General features: G+C 37.4%; 1 protein-coding gene across 1 annotated transcript in view; it reads left to right on the forward strand.

Moving 5' to 3' along the window:
• Positions 1 to 12,464, forward strand: part of si:dkey-111f13.5 (golgin subfamily A member 6-like protein 22) — a 71,449-nt gene that overhangs the window by 37,702 nt on the left and 21,283 nt on the right. Inside the window, exons 4-5 of the mRNA XM_039747176.1 lie at positions 6,914 to 7,041; positions 11,152 to 11,221. Of these exons, the coding sequence (XP_039603110.1) occupies positions 6,914 to 7,041; positions 11,152 to 11,221 (198 nt within the window). The remainder of the gene's footprint in view (positions 1 to 6,913; positions 7,042 to 11,151; positions 11,222 to 12,464) is intronic.

Consider the following 12,464-nt stretch of genomic DNA (forward strand, 5'->3'; position numbering starts at 1 on the left):
ATAAAAAGCAGGCAAAAGAGCAAGTAATTTACAAGATCATAAAACATAAAACAGTTTCAAGATAGGAAAATGGAGAAAGTTATGTGGGATAAGCTATTTTGAATAGGTGAGTTTTTAGTCTAGACTTAAAAAGAGAGAAAGAGGTGATGTTTCTTATTTCAGGAGGTATTCTTAAGGATTACTCTCACCCTGCCCACAAACTGTTTTCTCTCCTGCCTTCTGGTAGGCGCTTCAGGTGTCTAAGGTCAAGAACTAGCAGACTGAGGAACAGCTTCTTTCCCAGAGCTGTCTCCTTATTGAACTCTGCCCCCCACTGACACCTGCCCATACCTTACACACCCCTATACTCTTCCCATTACCACTATACTATTTAATATGGACTGCGCTCCCTGTACATATCCTTTTTAGGTGCACTTACAGTAGAACTTATACCTTTATCCTGCACTTTCTGCTAATTGCACTTCTGGTTAGACCTAAACTGCATTTCGTTGCCTTGTACTTGTACATGTGTAATGACAATAAAGTTGAATCTAATCTAATCTAATCTATTGTTATTTCGGACCATGCTCCGATGATCTTGGAGCTGAAATTACTAAGCCCCATACACTCACCCCGCAGATGGCGCCTCAACCCGCTTCTATTAGCTGACGAGAATTGTACTGAATTTATATCCAAACAAATCAAATTCTTTCTAGAGACAAATACATCCCCTGAGATCTCTGCAGGAATACTCTGGGAAACTCTTAAGGCCTTCTTAAGAGGACAGATTATCTCATATCTTTCCCACAGAAATAAATCCGAAGCGAAGAAAGTAGCAGAGATAAAAAGCGAAATTACTAAAATAGATGAAGAACATGCCAGACTACCAAGCGAGACTCTACATAAGAGGAGGCAGGCTCTACATTCAGAATTAAACCTCTTGACAACTAAAGAAACTGAACATCTAATTTACAAATCCAGACATCATTATTATGAACATGGAGAGAAAGCTAATAAGCTTTTAGCGCAACAAATTCACAAGCAAGATATGCATAGCGCAATCTCGGTAATCACTAACATGAACGGAGATAAAATTATCAAACACAAAAATATAATGTACACTTTTAGAGACTACTATAAATCCCTATATACTACTGAGTTTAAAGAAGACAATATACAATCTAATGCATTTCTGGATACATTACAGATACCACAAATTGACGCTTTTAGTGTGGAGGAACTCGATAAACCTCTGTCATTATCAGAATTACTGGATGCTATAAAGTCACTCCAAGGTGGAAAAGCAGCAGGCCCTGACGGCTACCCTGCAGAGTTTTACAAGAAATTCTCCGCTCAGCTAGCTCCCTCCTATTAGCAACATTTACAGAAGCCAGAGATAACCAATCTCTTCCACAAACCTTTCGCCAAGCACTAATCACTGTCTTTCCAAAACAAAATAAGGACTTATTACAATGTGCATCATACAGACCAATTTCACTTCTGAATAACGACGTTAAAATACTCTCTAAAATCATAGCTAGAAGGATGGAGAAAGTGCTCCCCTCGTAATATCACAAAGACCAAACTGGATTTATTAGGGGCCGACACTTATCTTCAAATCTTGACGCCTGTTTAATGTAATATACTCACCAACTAAATCAAACACCCCAGAAATATTATTATCATTGGATGCAGAAAAAGCATTCGACATGATTGAATGGAAATACCTTTTACTATTTTGGAGAAGTTTGGGTTTGGCCCGAACATTTGTGCATGGATTAAATTACTGTATACTAACCCAGAAGCTTCAGTTTGCATCAATAACATTTGCTCAGACTACTTTAAACTAGAGCGTGGCACAAGACAAGGATGCCCTTTGTCACCACTGCTGTTTGCAATTGCCATTGAACCACTGGCAATACATTGTCGAAATACTGATCAGATAAAGGGGATTAGCAGAGAAGGACTGGAACAGAAAATCTCATTATATGCAGATGACATGGTACTGTATATATCGGACCCAGAAAATTCTGTGCCTGCAGTCTTAGCAGCACTCACAGAATTTCAAAAGCTCTCTGGTCTCAGAATTAATCTGAATAAAAGTGTACTCTTTCCGTGAATTCTCAAGCATATAATATTAGATTAGACACCCTACCTTTTATCATTGCAGAACAGTTTAAATACCTAGGGGTAAACATCACAAGTAAACATAAAGCTCTTTATCAACAAAATTTCGTCGTCTGCATGGAAAAAATTAAACAAGACTTGCATAGATGGTCAACCCTTCATCTCACACTAGCTGGAAGAATTAACACTGTTAAGATGAATATTCTTCCTAAGCTCCTTTTTATTTCAAAACATACCAATATACATTAATAAATCATTCTTTAAGCAATTAGATTCAACAATAACCTCATTTATTTGGAATTCTAAACATCCACGCATCAAAAGAGCGACCCTACAAAGACAAAAGGCAGAAGGCGGCATGGCTCTACCTAACTTCCAGTTTTATTACTGGGCGCAAATATACAGGCGATAAGAACCTGGACACAAATAGAAGAACATACACAGGCATGGACCGCAATAGAAGTAAAATCCTGCAGTACTTCTTTGTATTCCTTGCTGTGCTCCAATAAACACGCTATCGGCAATACACTAATAACCCAATTGTGCTCCACTCACTTAGAATCTGGAACCAATGTAGAAAGCATTTTAAGACGGAGAAGCTTCTTCTGTGGCACCCTGCAAGAGAACCACCTCTTTCAACCTTCACAAACATATGCAGTTTTAATATCTGGAAAAATTTGGAATTAACTTGCTTAGAGATCTTTATATAGACAACGTCTTTGCATCCTATGAACAATTACATTCCAAATTTAACATTCCAGCTACAATTTCTTTCACTATCTTCAAATCAGGAACTTTGTTAAACAGAACCTTCCAGATTTTCCTCATCTTGCACCCTCATCCACGCTGGAAAAATATTGCTCAATTTCAAGGATTAGACTCCATCTCTACAATATATAAAATCATTTTACAATCCCTTCCTTTCAAAGATCCAAGAGGACACTGGGAAAAAGACTCTCAATTAATATATCACAAAAGGAGTGGAAAGTAGCAATGCAGAGAATTCACTCGAGCTCCATATGCAAAGCATACAATTATACAACTCAAAATTATATATCGAGCACATCTGTCTCGACTAAAACTCTCAAAATGTTTCCAGGGCATGATCCAACCTGCAACGTTGCAACCAAGCCCCAGCCTCACTGGGTCACATGTTCTGGGCCTGCACCAAATTAACATTATTCTGGACAAAAATTTTAATTACCTCTCAGACAGCCTTGGACTCACAATCCCTCCTAACCCATTAACAGCTGTGTTTGGGGTTCTTCCAGAGGGTCTTAAAGTGGAGAAGGACAAACAAATTGTGATTGCATTCACTACACTGTTGGCACGCAGACTCATTCTGATAAACTGGAAGAACCCAAACTCTCCTCTTTAAGTCAGTGGGAAACTGATGTGTTATATTATTTGAAATTGGAAAAATCAAATACTCAGTTAGAGGATCCGTACAGACTTTTTTCAAAACATGGCAGGATCTAATCAGTAATATTTTAAAATAAGTTTATAAAGCACAGAGAATTTATTAATTTAGGTATTTTTACAAGCCTTAAATTTTACACCGTTTGGCTTGCTCTCTCTCTCAGGGTGGGGATCGATCTGTTCTTAACATAATTCTTTTTTTGTAAAAACTTGATTGCTATGTTTGATTGTAATAAAATTAATAAAAAATAAATAAAATAAATAAATAAATACTAACATGTATACTTGATATCATTTTCATGATGATAGAAATTAAAGCATGTATAAAACATTGAGGCACGTTGTTGAAGTGGTAGCGATGACCTTGTGCCCCTTACAGAGATTGTTCCTGCCACCAGCAAGATGCTTGCTTCCCCATGCATGACCCTCAATAAAATAATTTATTACAGCAGTACTGCCTCTTTCCAACGTATTAACCCCCGATTCCTGTCCTTCCTTTTCTTTCTCCAAATAACCAATCGGCAAACAATCAGCTCTTTAAAAAATGTCAAGCCATCTGTAAGCTTAGAAAGCAGATTCTTCAAAACTTTTAAGGAACAATAAATTATCTTCATAGTACATGTTTAATTATTCCATCCATCTATCCATCCAGTGTCATGCCAGTCCCAGCAAGCATACAGCGCGAGGCAGGAACAATCCCTGAACGGGGTGCCAGCTCATCGCTGACGCTGTACCACTGAGTCCTTGCGTATTTAATCATTAATGATATACATTATTTAAATGAAGTTTAAAATGTATCTGCATAATGTAATATTAATACTTTAATGCATTTCATCTTTAAAATGATATCAAGCGCTCCACGAAGATAGCGCCTGGAAATCTAAATCGACTTAGAAGCAAGTCGTCAACATCTGTAAATAAGCTCTCTCAATTGAACTGAATTCCTTTATTGTTATTGTATGATACAATGAGATTCAATATGCAAATCCTCCATAAACTTATTTTTCTATAAAATGGTAAAATAACAACAACACCAATAATAATAGGATAAAAAACAGTGAAAAATATACAATATGAAAGCATGAGTGGCTCAGGTTGTGCTATATTACAACTGTAGTACAAGTTTACAGTGAGGTAATTGTACTTATAAGTACCAACAGTTCTACCAGGAGCACTTGATGGACTGATTGAGTGCACTTATAGCCCTTGAGATGAAACTGTTTCTGAAACACGAAGTCCTTACAGGAAAGGCTCTGAAGCATTTGTAGAATGGGAGAAGTTCAAATAGACTGCGCCCATGGCTGAGGCAGCATGTGCTAGAAGCTGTCTCCTGCTCTTGACATAATCTGCCGTAGAGCTTTCTAATCAGCTGCTGTAGAGCTGTGATTCCACACTCCAATATAGTGGATTAAATGCTCTGAATGGTGCAGTCGTAGTAGCAACGCTAAAGTGGCTATGGTATTTGGAATAGTTTGGCCATTCTTTGCACCATTATATGGTTACAGGTTGAATACAATAAGTAATTGTATACCTTGAACTAAAAAATAATATGCGGTTAATGTCAGGGTATTTGATAAAGCCGCGTCCGGGATGTGAATCTAAACAATAAAGGGAAACCACAAAGAAACAGTAGCACTGCTTTGACGCTGGGTGCCGCCAGTTTGCAAAACCGAGTGGAGAACTTGCATACACAAAGGAATAAGGTGGCGTGAAAATGTGCGTGGCTTTATGCCAAGTTCAGTTTTTATAAATCGCAATGCGAGCGTGGAAATGGGCGTACACACCATTTATACATGAGTCCCCAGGTGCAGTACCAGTATAGGGCCTGAGTAGGCCTATGCCCATCCACTTTACTAATTGGCCTACCCTGTTTAGCAGCTTTGCTTTTCTAATGATTTTATTTTTTTGTCCCAACGGCAAGTGAAGCAAAACCCCACTGCTAGCTTTGCTTTCCTAATGGGTTTGCTGCCAACTCCACTGCTGAGTGTACTGCATAGTCTAAATCCACACCACTGCTAAATTTCAAAGGAATGGCCAAGTCACAGATTTGTCTGATTTTCACAAGCCTTTAACTCAATTGGCACTAAAGTTTCTAACTTCTGCTATGGCAAGCAGATTTGCAGCCCATTGGTACAACAGGTACAGACGTTTTTGGATTACAAGATCAATTTTGGTGGTAATTTAATTGGGAACATATTCACTGGTAGACTTGGAGACTGGAAACGCACATCTCAGGTATAAGACAAATAAAACAGTAAATACACAGGTAACAAGGAACCCCCAAAAACAGTAATTTGCTGTTATATAATATTACTGGTCAAATTTATAACATATTATTTACACATCTGTGCCTTGTGATAGGCTGGTATCTCATATGTATAATAAAAAAATAGACAATCGGTTTATTTTGTAAGTGGATTTAAAGTAGAGCTAACAAAAATCATTCAAACTAAACATGCAAATAAAGAACAAGCAAACAAAACATCTGACGACTCTAGTTACACTGATATAAATGAACTTCTAAAATGTTTTTTAAATTGAAAACATTAGGCCCACTCGTGATAAATTTAGGCCCATCTTTTTATGAAATTCTGGTGCTGCTACTGCTGGAGACTATTTAGAGATGCCGGCATGCTACTCCCAATTTCTGCATTTTTTACTAAAGATCTTTGGGTGTGTGCGGTTATATAGGGAGAGGATCATAAGGCAGTAAGGACTTTGATTGACTTTAATTTGTTATGAACAAATTGTGTCTCATATTTCTGTTCTTGACTATTTTTTCTTATGATTTTCTGGTTTCTGTTTCTGATGGATCTTTTCTTGCCCCATCGAGTACCTTCATTTTTCTGGTTCTTTTTAAAAAGTTCATCCTTTTAGATAACCTTACAACAACACCAGCATTGGGTATGATTTTGTGGGTTTTCTTAAGGTGGCATTGTGATAATCCTGCCACCCAAGTTGCTGAATATTTAAAAAATAATTAACGAACAACAGATAGTTATTTAGGGAAAGGAATTCTAGGAAGCTAAATCATTTGGGTTTGTTTTACTCATCTAATTGTTTTGTTTAATGTTTTGTGATTTGATGAAAGGGATTTTTGACTTCATGATTTTGTCTTTAACCAGTTCCCTGAATATTCTCTATCTTCTCCCATTGGTTGTCTTCATTTCATGGACAACAAAGCTAACATTAGTCCTTCACGATAAACCTCAGCTCACAACAAGCAGAATTTTTTCGCCCATTGGGATTTCCTTGTTCCCCTAAACTTTATAAAGAAGGCAGGTGAGGCCAGGTTTGACATGTCTGAATAATGAGAGTTGTTTATGGTTTCTAAGTTAATAACCAGCCAGAGTTCAAAGTATTCACCCCATGTTTTTCCTATAAACAGACTGGATTTGCAGCGCGACTGGAGCAGACAACAAGAAAAGTTAGACAAGATTGTGAGAGGCAGGCCCAACGGGACATGAAAGAGAAGCAGTGGCGACACAATCAAGAGCTGAGGTGTCTGCAGGAAGAGTGAGTTACGGGAGCATTGAGTGTCTCAGGGGTGGGTCAGTGCCTGAGCAGTCACAGTGTCAAATGGGCACGTGGAGTCACTGTGTGAATGAAAGAGGTGGGGCCTGTGTTTATGGAATGGGTTTAGATTTAAGTGGTTTATGTGAAAATGAGAGGTGGGGCTGGTGTGTGTTTGGTTAAATACAAGGAGGGAATAAGGAGAGGAGAGAAAGAACCTTATATGAGGTGTGCATTCTATGGACAAACATGTCAAATCAACATTTAGAGATATCAGAATATAACGTTCTCAGAATTTCTTAATACAACTGAGGGTTGCTAGGGGATAAAGCCTATCCAGACATGATATGATAAATGCATTTTAAGGTCTGATGTCTGTCACTCTACATTTATGAATATTTGTATAGCATACTGGGCTCATAGATAGATACAACTTTTTTGTCCCCAAGGTGAAATTAAAACTTTACAGAAACTCAAGAAAAAAATATAACTATTATAATACACAATAACACCCCAAAAACACACAAGTACTTCTGGCTGGAGTGTAAGAGATAAAGTCTTTAAGTTAATGATCACTGTAAATTTAGTTTTTGCTTAATTTGAACATGAATATAACGGAGCTTTGACATGGATAACTGAATATTTCAAACCTCAAATCCTGGACACAACTCCACTGACACAAGTTCCCAGGTTCACAACAAGTATATTTTTTATTGAATAGCAATACTTTGACACACTTCTTTTCACACAATACAGTCCTTCTTTTATCTCTGTTTCTCTCCTCCACTCCTCCCAGGTAAGTTTTGTCTATCTCCTCTAAGACTCCCTGGGTGAAGTGGAGGTCTTCTTTTTAAAGCCCCAACCCAGAAGTTCTTCTGGTACCAATTGCTTGTCTCCAGAAAGCACTTTGGAGTCAGGAGAAACCTTAGTCCTCACTTTCTGGCATCTCCTTCTGGTGGCCCCCATAAAACTCAGCAGGATGGTTTTATTTGAGCCACCACCCCCATGCTGCCCTGTGGGCATCCATAAGAGATGCTGCCACCTAGTGTATAAGGGGAATGACCAACATGTCTCCCATTGTCCGATGTATGTGGTCTCCTGACTGGAAGAGTCCATTTCTTATCCTGGTTGATATAATCCATCTTGTCTTTCCTGTATAGTGGTGTCCCAGTTGGGTTAGTGATTCCCATCCATGGCTGCTGAGATGCCAGTCATGTTCCCTTCTGTACTATTTTATTATATTGAGACATCGGTACATCCGTTACACTCTTTAAGTTACACATAATAGAAAGTCCTTAATGTTAACTATGTGTGACAGTAAAATAGCCATTAAATAGAAGTTAGAAAGCTAGGAAGAACCATGAACTTAGATCAAGTAAGCATTAAGGATATATAATTTTCTGACCATTATGTACGTAGGTGAAAAGTTGGTCTTCGGCGTATGTGATAACAGATAGAAACCTTAAGAAGTGTTCTCTATATACTTAAACCTCAAGTGGAATACCATAGATAAGAGGTTTCCCTTTTTTTGCATATATTATTTCCTTATTTTGTGTGAAATGTTTCCTTTAAATTTCACATTTTTTTGGTACAACAAATCATACTCTTGCTAGAATGCCTTTCTGGTAGCAGCATTTGAGCATTTTTGAACTATTTGGAAACACAACAACAAAAAGAGCTGCTGCTGCTCTCAACAACTGGCTTGTTGGTGGCAGTAAGATGAGGCCGGATCTGTTCAGGTTGTACCACAGATTAACATTTAAAGGCATTAACATTTGAATTGAGCAGGTTCACATTGTTGTGTCCACAAATGGAACTTGCTGATAGAAGTTTTTTTCCCCTGGTTGAAGTCACCAGCATTCTAGGGTCTGAATGATTCATCGCTAGAATATTAGTAATAAGTTGAATAATTTCTTTTCATGAATTAATAAACATTAACCATGATGATGTGCTCACATTTTTACTATTGCTCATTCACATAGCTGTCCAGTGACCCGCATCCTTTCTCCTCTTTGTCTGATCATATCAGATGAAACCTGTCCAGCATTAAAATAGCATCTGAAGTAATAAGTTTATGGTGGTTCTCTACAGTACCCAGAATTTCACAGTACCTGAACTTGCCATGACTCGTCATGAGATGTGATAGTTCATCCAACTTATTTAAAAGTGACTGAACATTCCTCATTACAGTATATGGAGGCAGGCCAGAATCTTTTCCACTTTTATCCTCAAACCAGATCTTCGCCCTTTCCATCCTCGGATGAGCTGCTCTTCCGATGAGGTATAACAGAGCTCCTAAGGTGGCAATTCTCACAGTGCTACCAGCTGAGTGTGGGAATGTTTAATGTATCCCACTTTACATTCCCAGAGTCTCTTACATTCTCAGATGTTGTAGATGTAAGGTAGTCTTCAAATCCCTTCTGCTCTCCCTTTCGGGTCTGCAGCTTTTCCAAAAGGTAGTTTGGTTTCTTAAAGGAATACTGCATTCTAAAATCATATTTTTTTTAAATATATGACTTACCTCTTGTACTTTGTAACGAAGGCAGAGAAAAAAAAATTAATTTGTGGATATGAACACAAATGTAACAACATTAGGTCTTCAATTGAAATGCATGGTCGTGTTTCAGCAAGTTCCATTTTCTTTTGTGAAAACGTTATTTTGGAAATTGCTTTATTTAACCATATTTTGGTTAAAAATACATGTCTTTGGGAAGTGGGAGCATACGAGTGGATGACATAACATGCAAATTATGTGACATAAGTGATGTGAGTTTTCATTGCTGATATTCAGCACTGGTCACCATAGACTATTTTATCAGAAACTTTGTGAAAATATGAGATTACATTTTTTTTCTCAGCCATCACTACAAAGTGCAAGGGGTAAGTAACCTTTAAATAAATAAAAAAAGGCTTTTCCTTTAAGTGAAAATGCACTTAATAAGAATACTTTGAACATCTCATCAAATTACTTCCTCTTCACTTGGAGATATCTCAAATGCATGTATACAGTAGATATCTTAAAATACTTTTTCCAATTATTTTTAAAAGGACTTCCCATCATTTTAAGATATCTCTAAATGCACTCAACATTATTTTGAAATGCATTTCCTTGTATCTGAAAATAACCTCTGGTGCAATTTCAGATATCCCAAATGCATTTGAAGTATTTTAAAATGACAAGGAGTGCTATTTAAAAATTGGAAATTTTACAGGAAATAGTTTAAAAATATCTTCAAATGCAAACTGAGAGATCTCAAAATTAATTCTGAGAATGAAAACTAAGACACTGTAAAATGCACTCATATTTCAGACATCTAAAATACATTTTTAGAAACCTTGAATTAGATTTTCGGTATCTTAATGTTTTTTTTCTTCATCTCTGATATCTTTATTTGAACTTTCACATATCTAAAGTGTATTTTAGGGTAACTTTAAAAAGACATTAAGTTACTTAAATACTTTGAAATAGCATTCTAAAATATTCAGAGTATAGTTAAAGATAAGTTAAATGACTTTAAGATACGGTAAAATAATGTCCTGACCATTTAGAGAGATGTGAAATGCATTTCACAGTATTTACAGTATAAAAATGAATTTTCATACCATTCAAAATACACAGAAAATTCCTTTAAAAAATAGGAATTCTTACAGGAACTGATTTTTAGATATCTTTGACATATCACAAAGTGAGATATTTTTGAAAGTATAGTAGACATCTTGAAATACAGAGGAATTCATTGTGAAATATCACAGTTATTGCAAATTGTCAAAAACCTATTTTGGGATATCTTTAAATAAATTTCAGGATTTAAGGATATCTTAAATATAAAAATCATATTTAAGGATATCTCAGCTTCATTTGCTTATTTGTTTTCAAAAGTACACAGTGTACTAACTTTTAAAGACATGTTTTGAAAAAGAGGTGGAGTTTATCTGATTACATAAAGCTGTGGATGTAAAAGAGGGTGGGGCTTAGGGGAGTGGCATTTGGGAGGAAGATAAAGGGGTTGGAGCATGAAGGATGTATGACAGCAAGTGGGAAGGACCAGAGCGAGTGGTTCATGACAAGTTCATGGAAATCCAGTTCTGTTGCTGTTTCTCTTTCACTTCCAGAATTGCACGACTGAGACACGAGGTGAGCAGAGTAAACAGAGAGAAGATGCGGTATGAGAAAGAGTTTAAGGTATGTTGGGGTTTGGAAATGAGACTGTGACTCCCATAGGTCTGTCTTGGCAATTTCACCTGACAGATGGCAACAGGAGTGCTATCAGCGATACCTGAGCGTTGATTATCCATGCGTACAACGAGGCAATGCAGAGGTTTAGCATCAGGATGGGGCCTTGGCCAGCAGAGATATTACATAATAGTAGCAATGTGCTAGAGGAAGAGAACTTCTTCTTCTTGTTTTGGCTGCTCCCGTTAGGGGTTGCACAGTGGATCATCCTTTTCCATATCTTCCTGTCCTCTGCATCTTGTTCTGTCACACCCACCACATCCATGTCTTCTGTCACCACATCTGTAAACCTTCTCTTAGGCCTTCCTCTTTTCCTCTTGCTTGGCAGCTCTATCCTTAACATCCTTCTCCTAATATACCCAGCATCTCTCCTCTGCACATGTCCAAACCAACGCAAACTCGCTTCTTTGATTTTGTCTCCTAGCCGTCATAATCCAAATAAATCCACATCCAAAAGAGAAAGATAATGGTGGACTAGCGGGTGAACACTTCTGGTCCTAGAGAGGGCAGCAGATATATCCTGCTAGGAATATATCGGACCAGACTAGCCTAAACAGGGAGCAGATGGCTCACACTTGGGATAGGAAGGACTCTACCACCTTAAATCAAGCACACACAAATTGGATATGCCTAATAAACTGGGACATTTAAGTAACAAACGGGGTGAGCGAACATTAAAACCTGCTAGAATGCACTGTGACCACATAGCTCTGTAACGCTTGGAGTCTTATTTCCTTCCATGATCCTACTGTTAATTTTGTATCTCCTTCTACAAGTAACCCTGGAACAGTGTTTGTAAGCTACTTCCAGTCACAAAGCAGTCGAGTTATGGATTTATTGGGGTAATAGACAGATACTGTACTGTAATGCTAAAACACTGTTAAAGTGGGTGGGGAAGAGGACAAAAACTGCCCCATCTAATAATGCCTGCCCTGGTCAGTTCCATTTGGCATATTATTATTTAACATCTTTATTTTCTCATTATTAACCTCCATACATTTATATATTTAAACAACTCTTATCTGGTCATTTTCAAACTAATTGTATTTTTCTAATTGAATGGACATCTTGGTGATGCAATCCCATTTACAACTTCCATCCCATCTCCTTAATCTTCATCTGTTTGGCCTTTTCTCTTGGCTCCCTAGATTTCTTGTCAGATTAAGCTACTCCTTGATGTCATTACATCTGA

Source organism: Polypterus senegalus, chromosome 3 (assembly GCF_016835505.1).
Source record: "Polypterus senegalus isolate Bchr_013 chromosome 3, ASM1683550v1, whole genome shotgun sequence".
Classification (NCBI taxonomy): Eukaryota; Metazoa; Chordata; class Cladistia; order Polypteriformes; family Polypteridae; genus Polypterus; species Polypterus senegalus.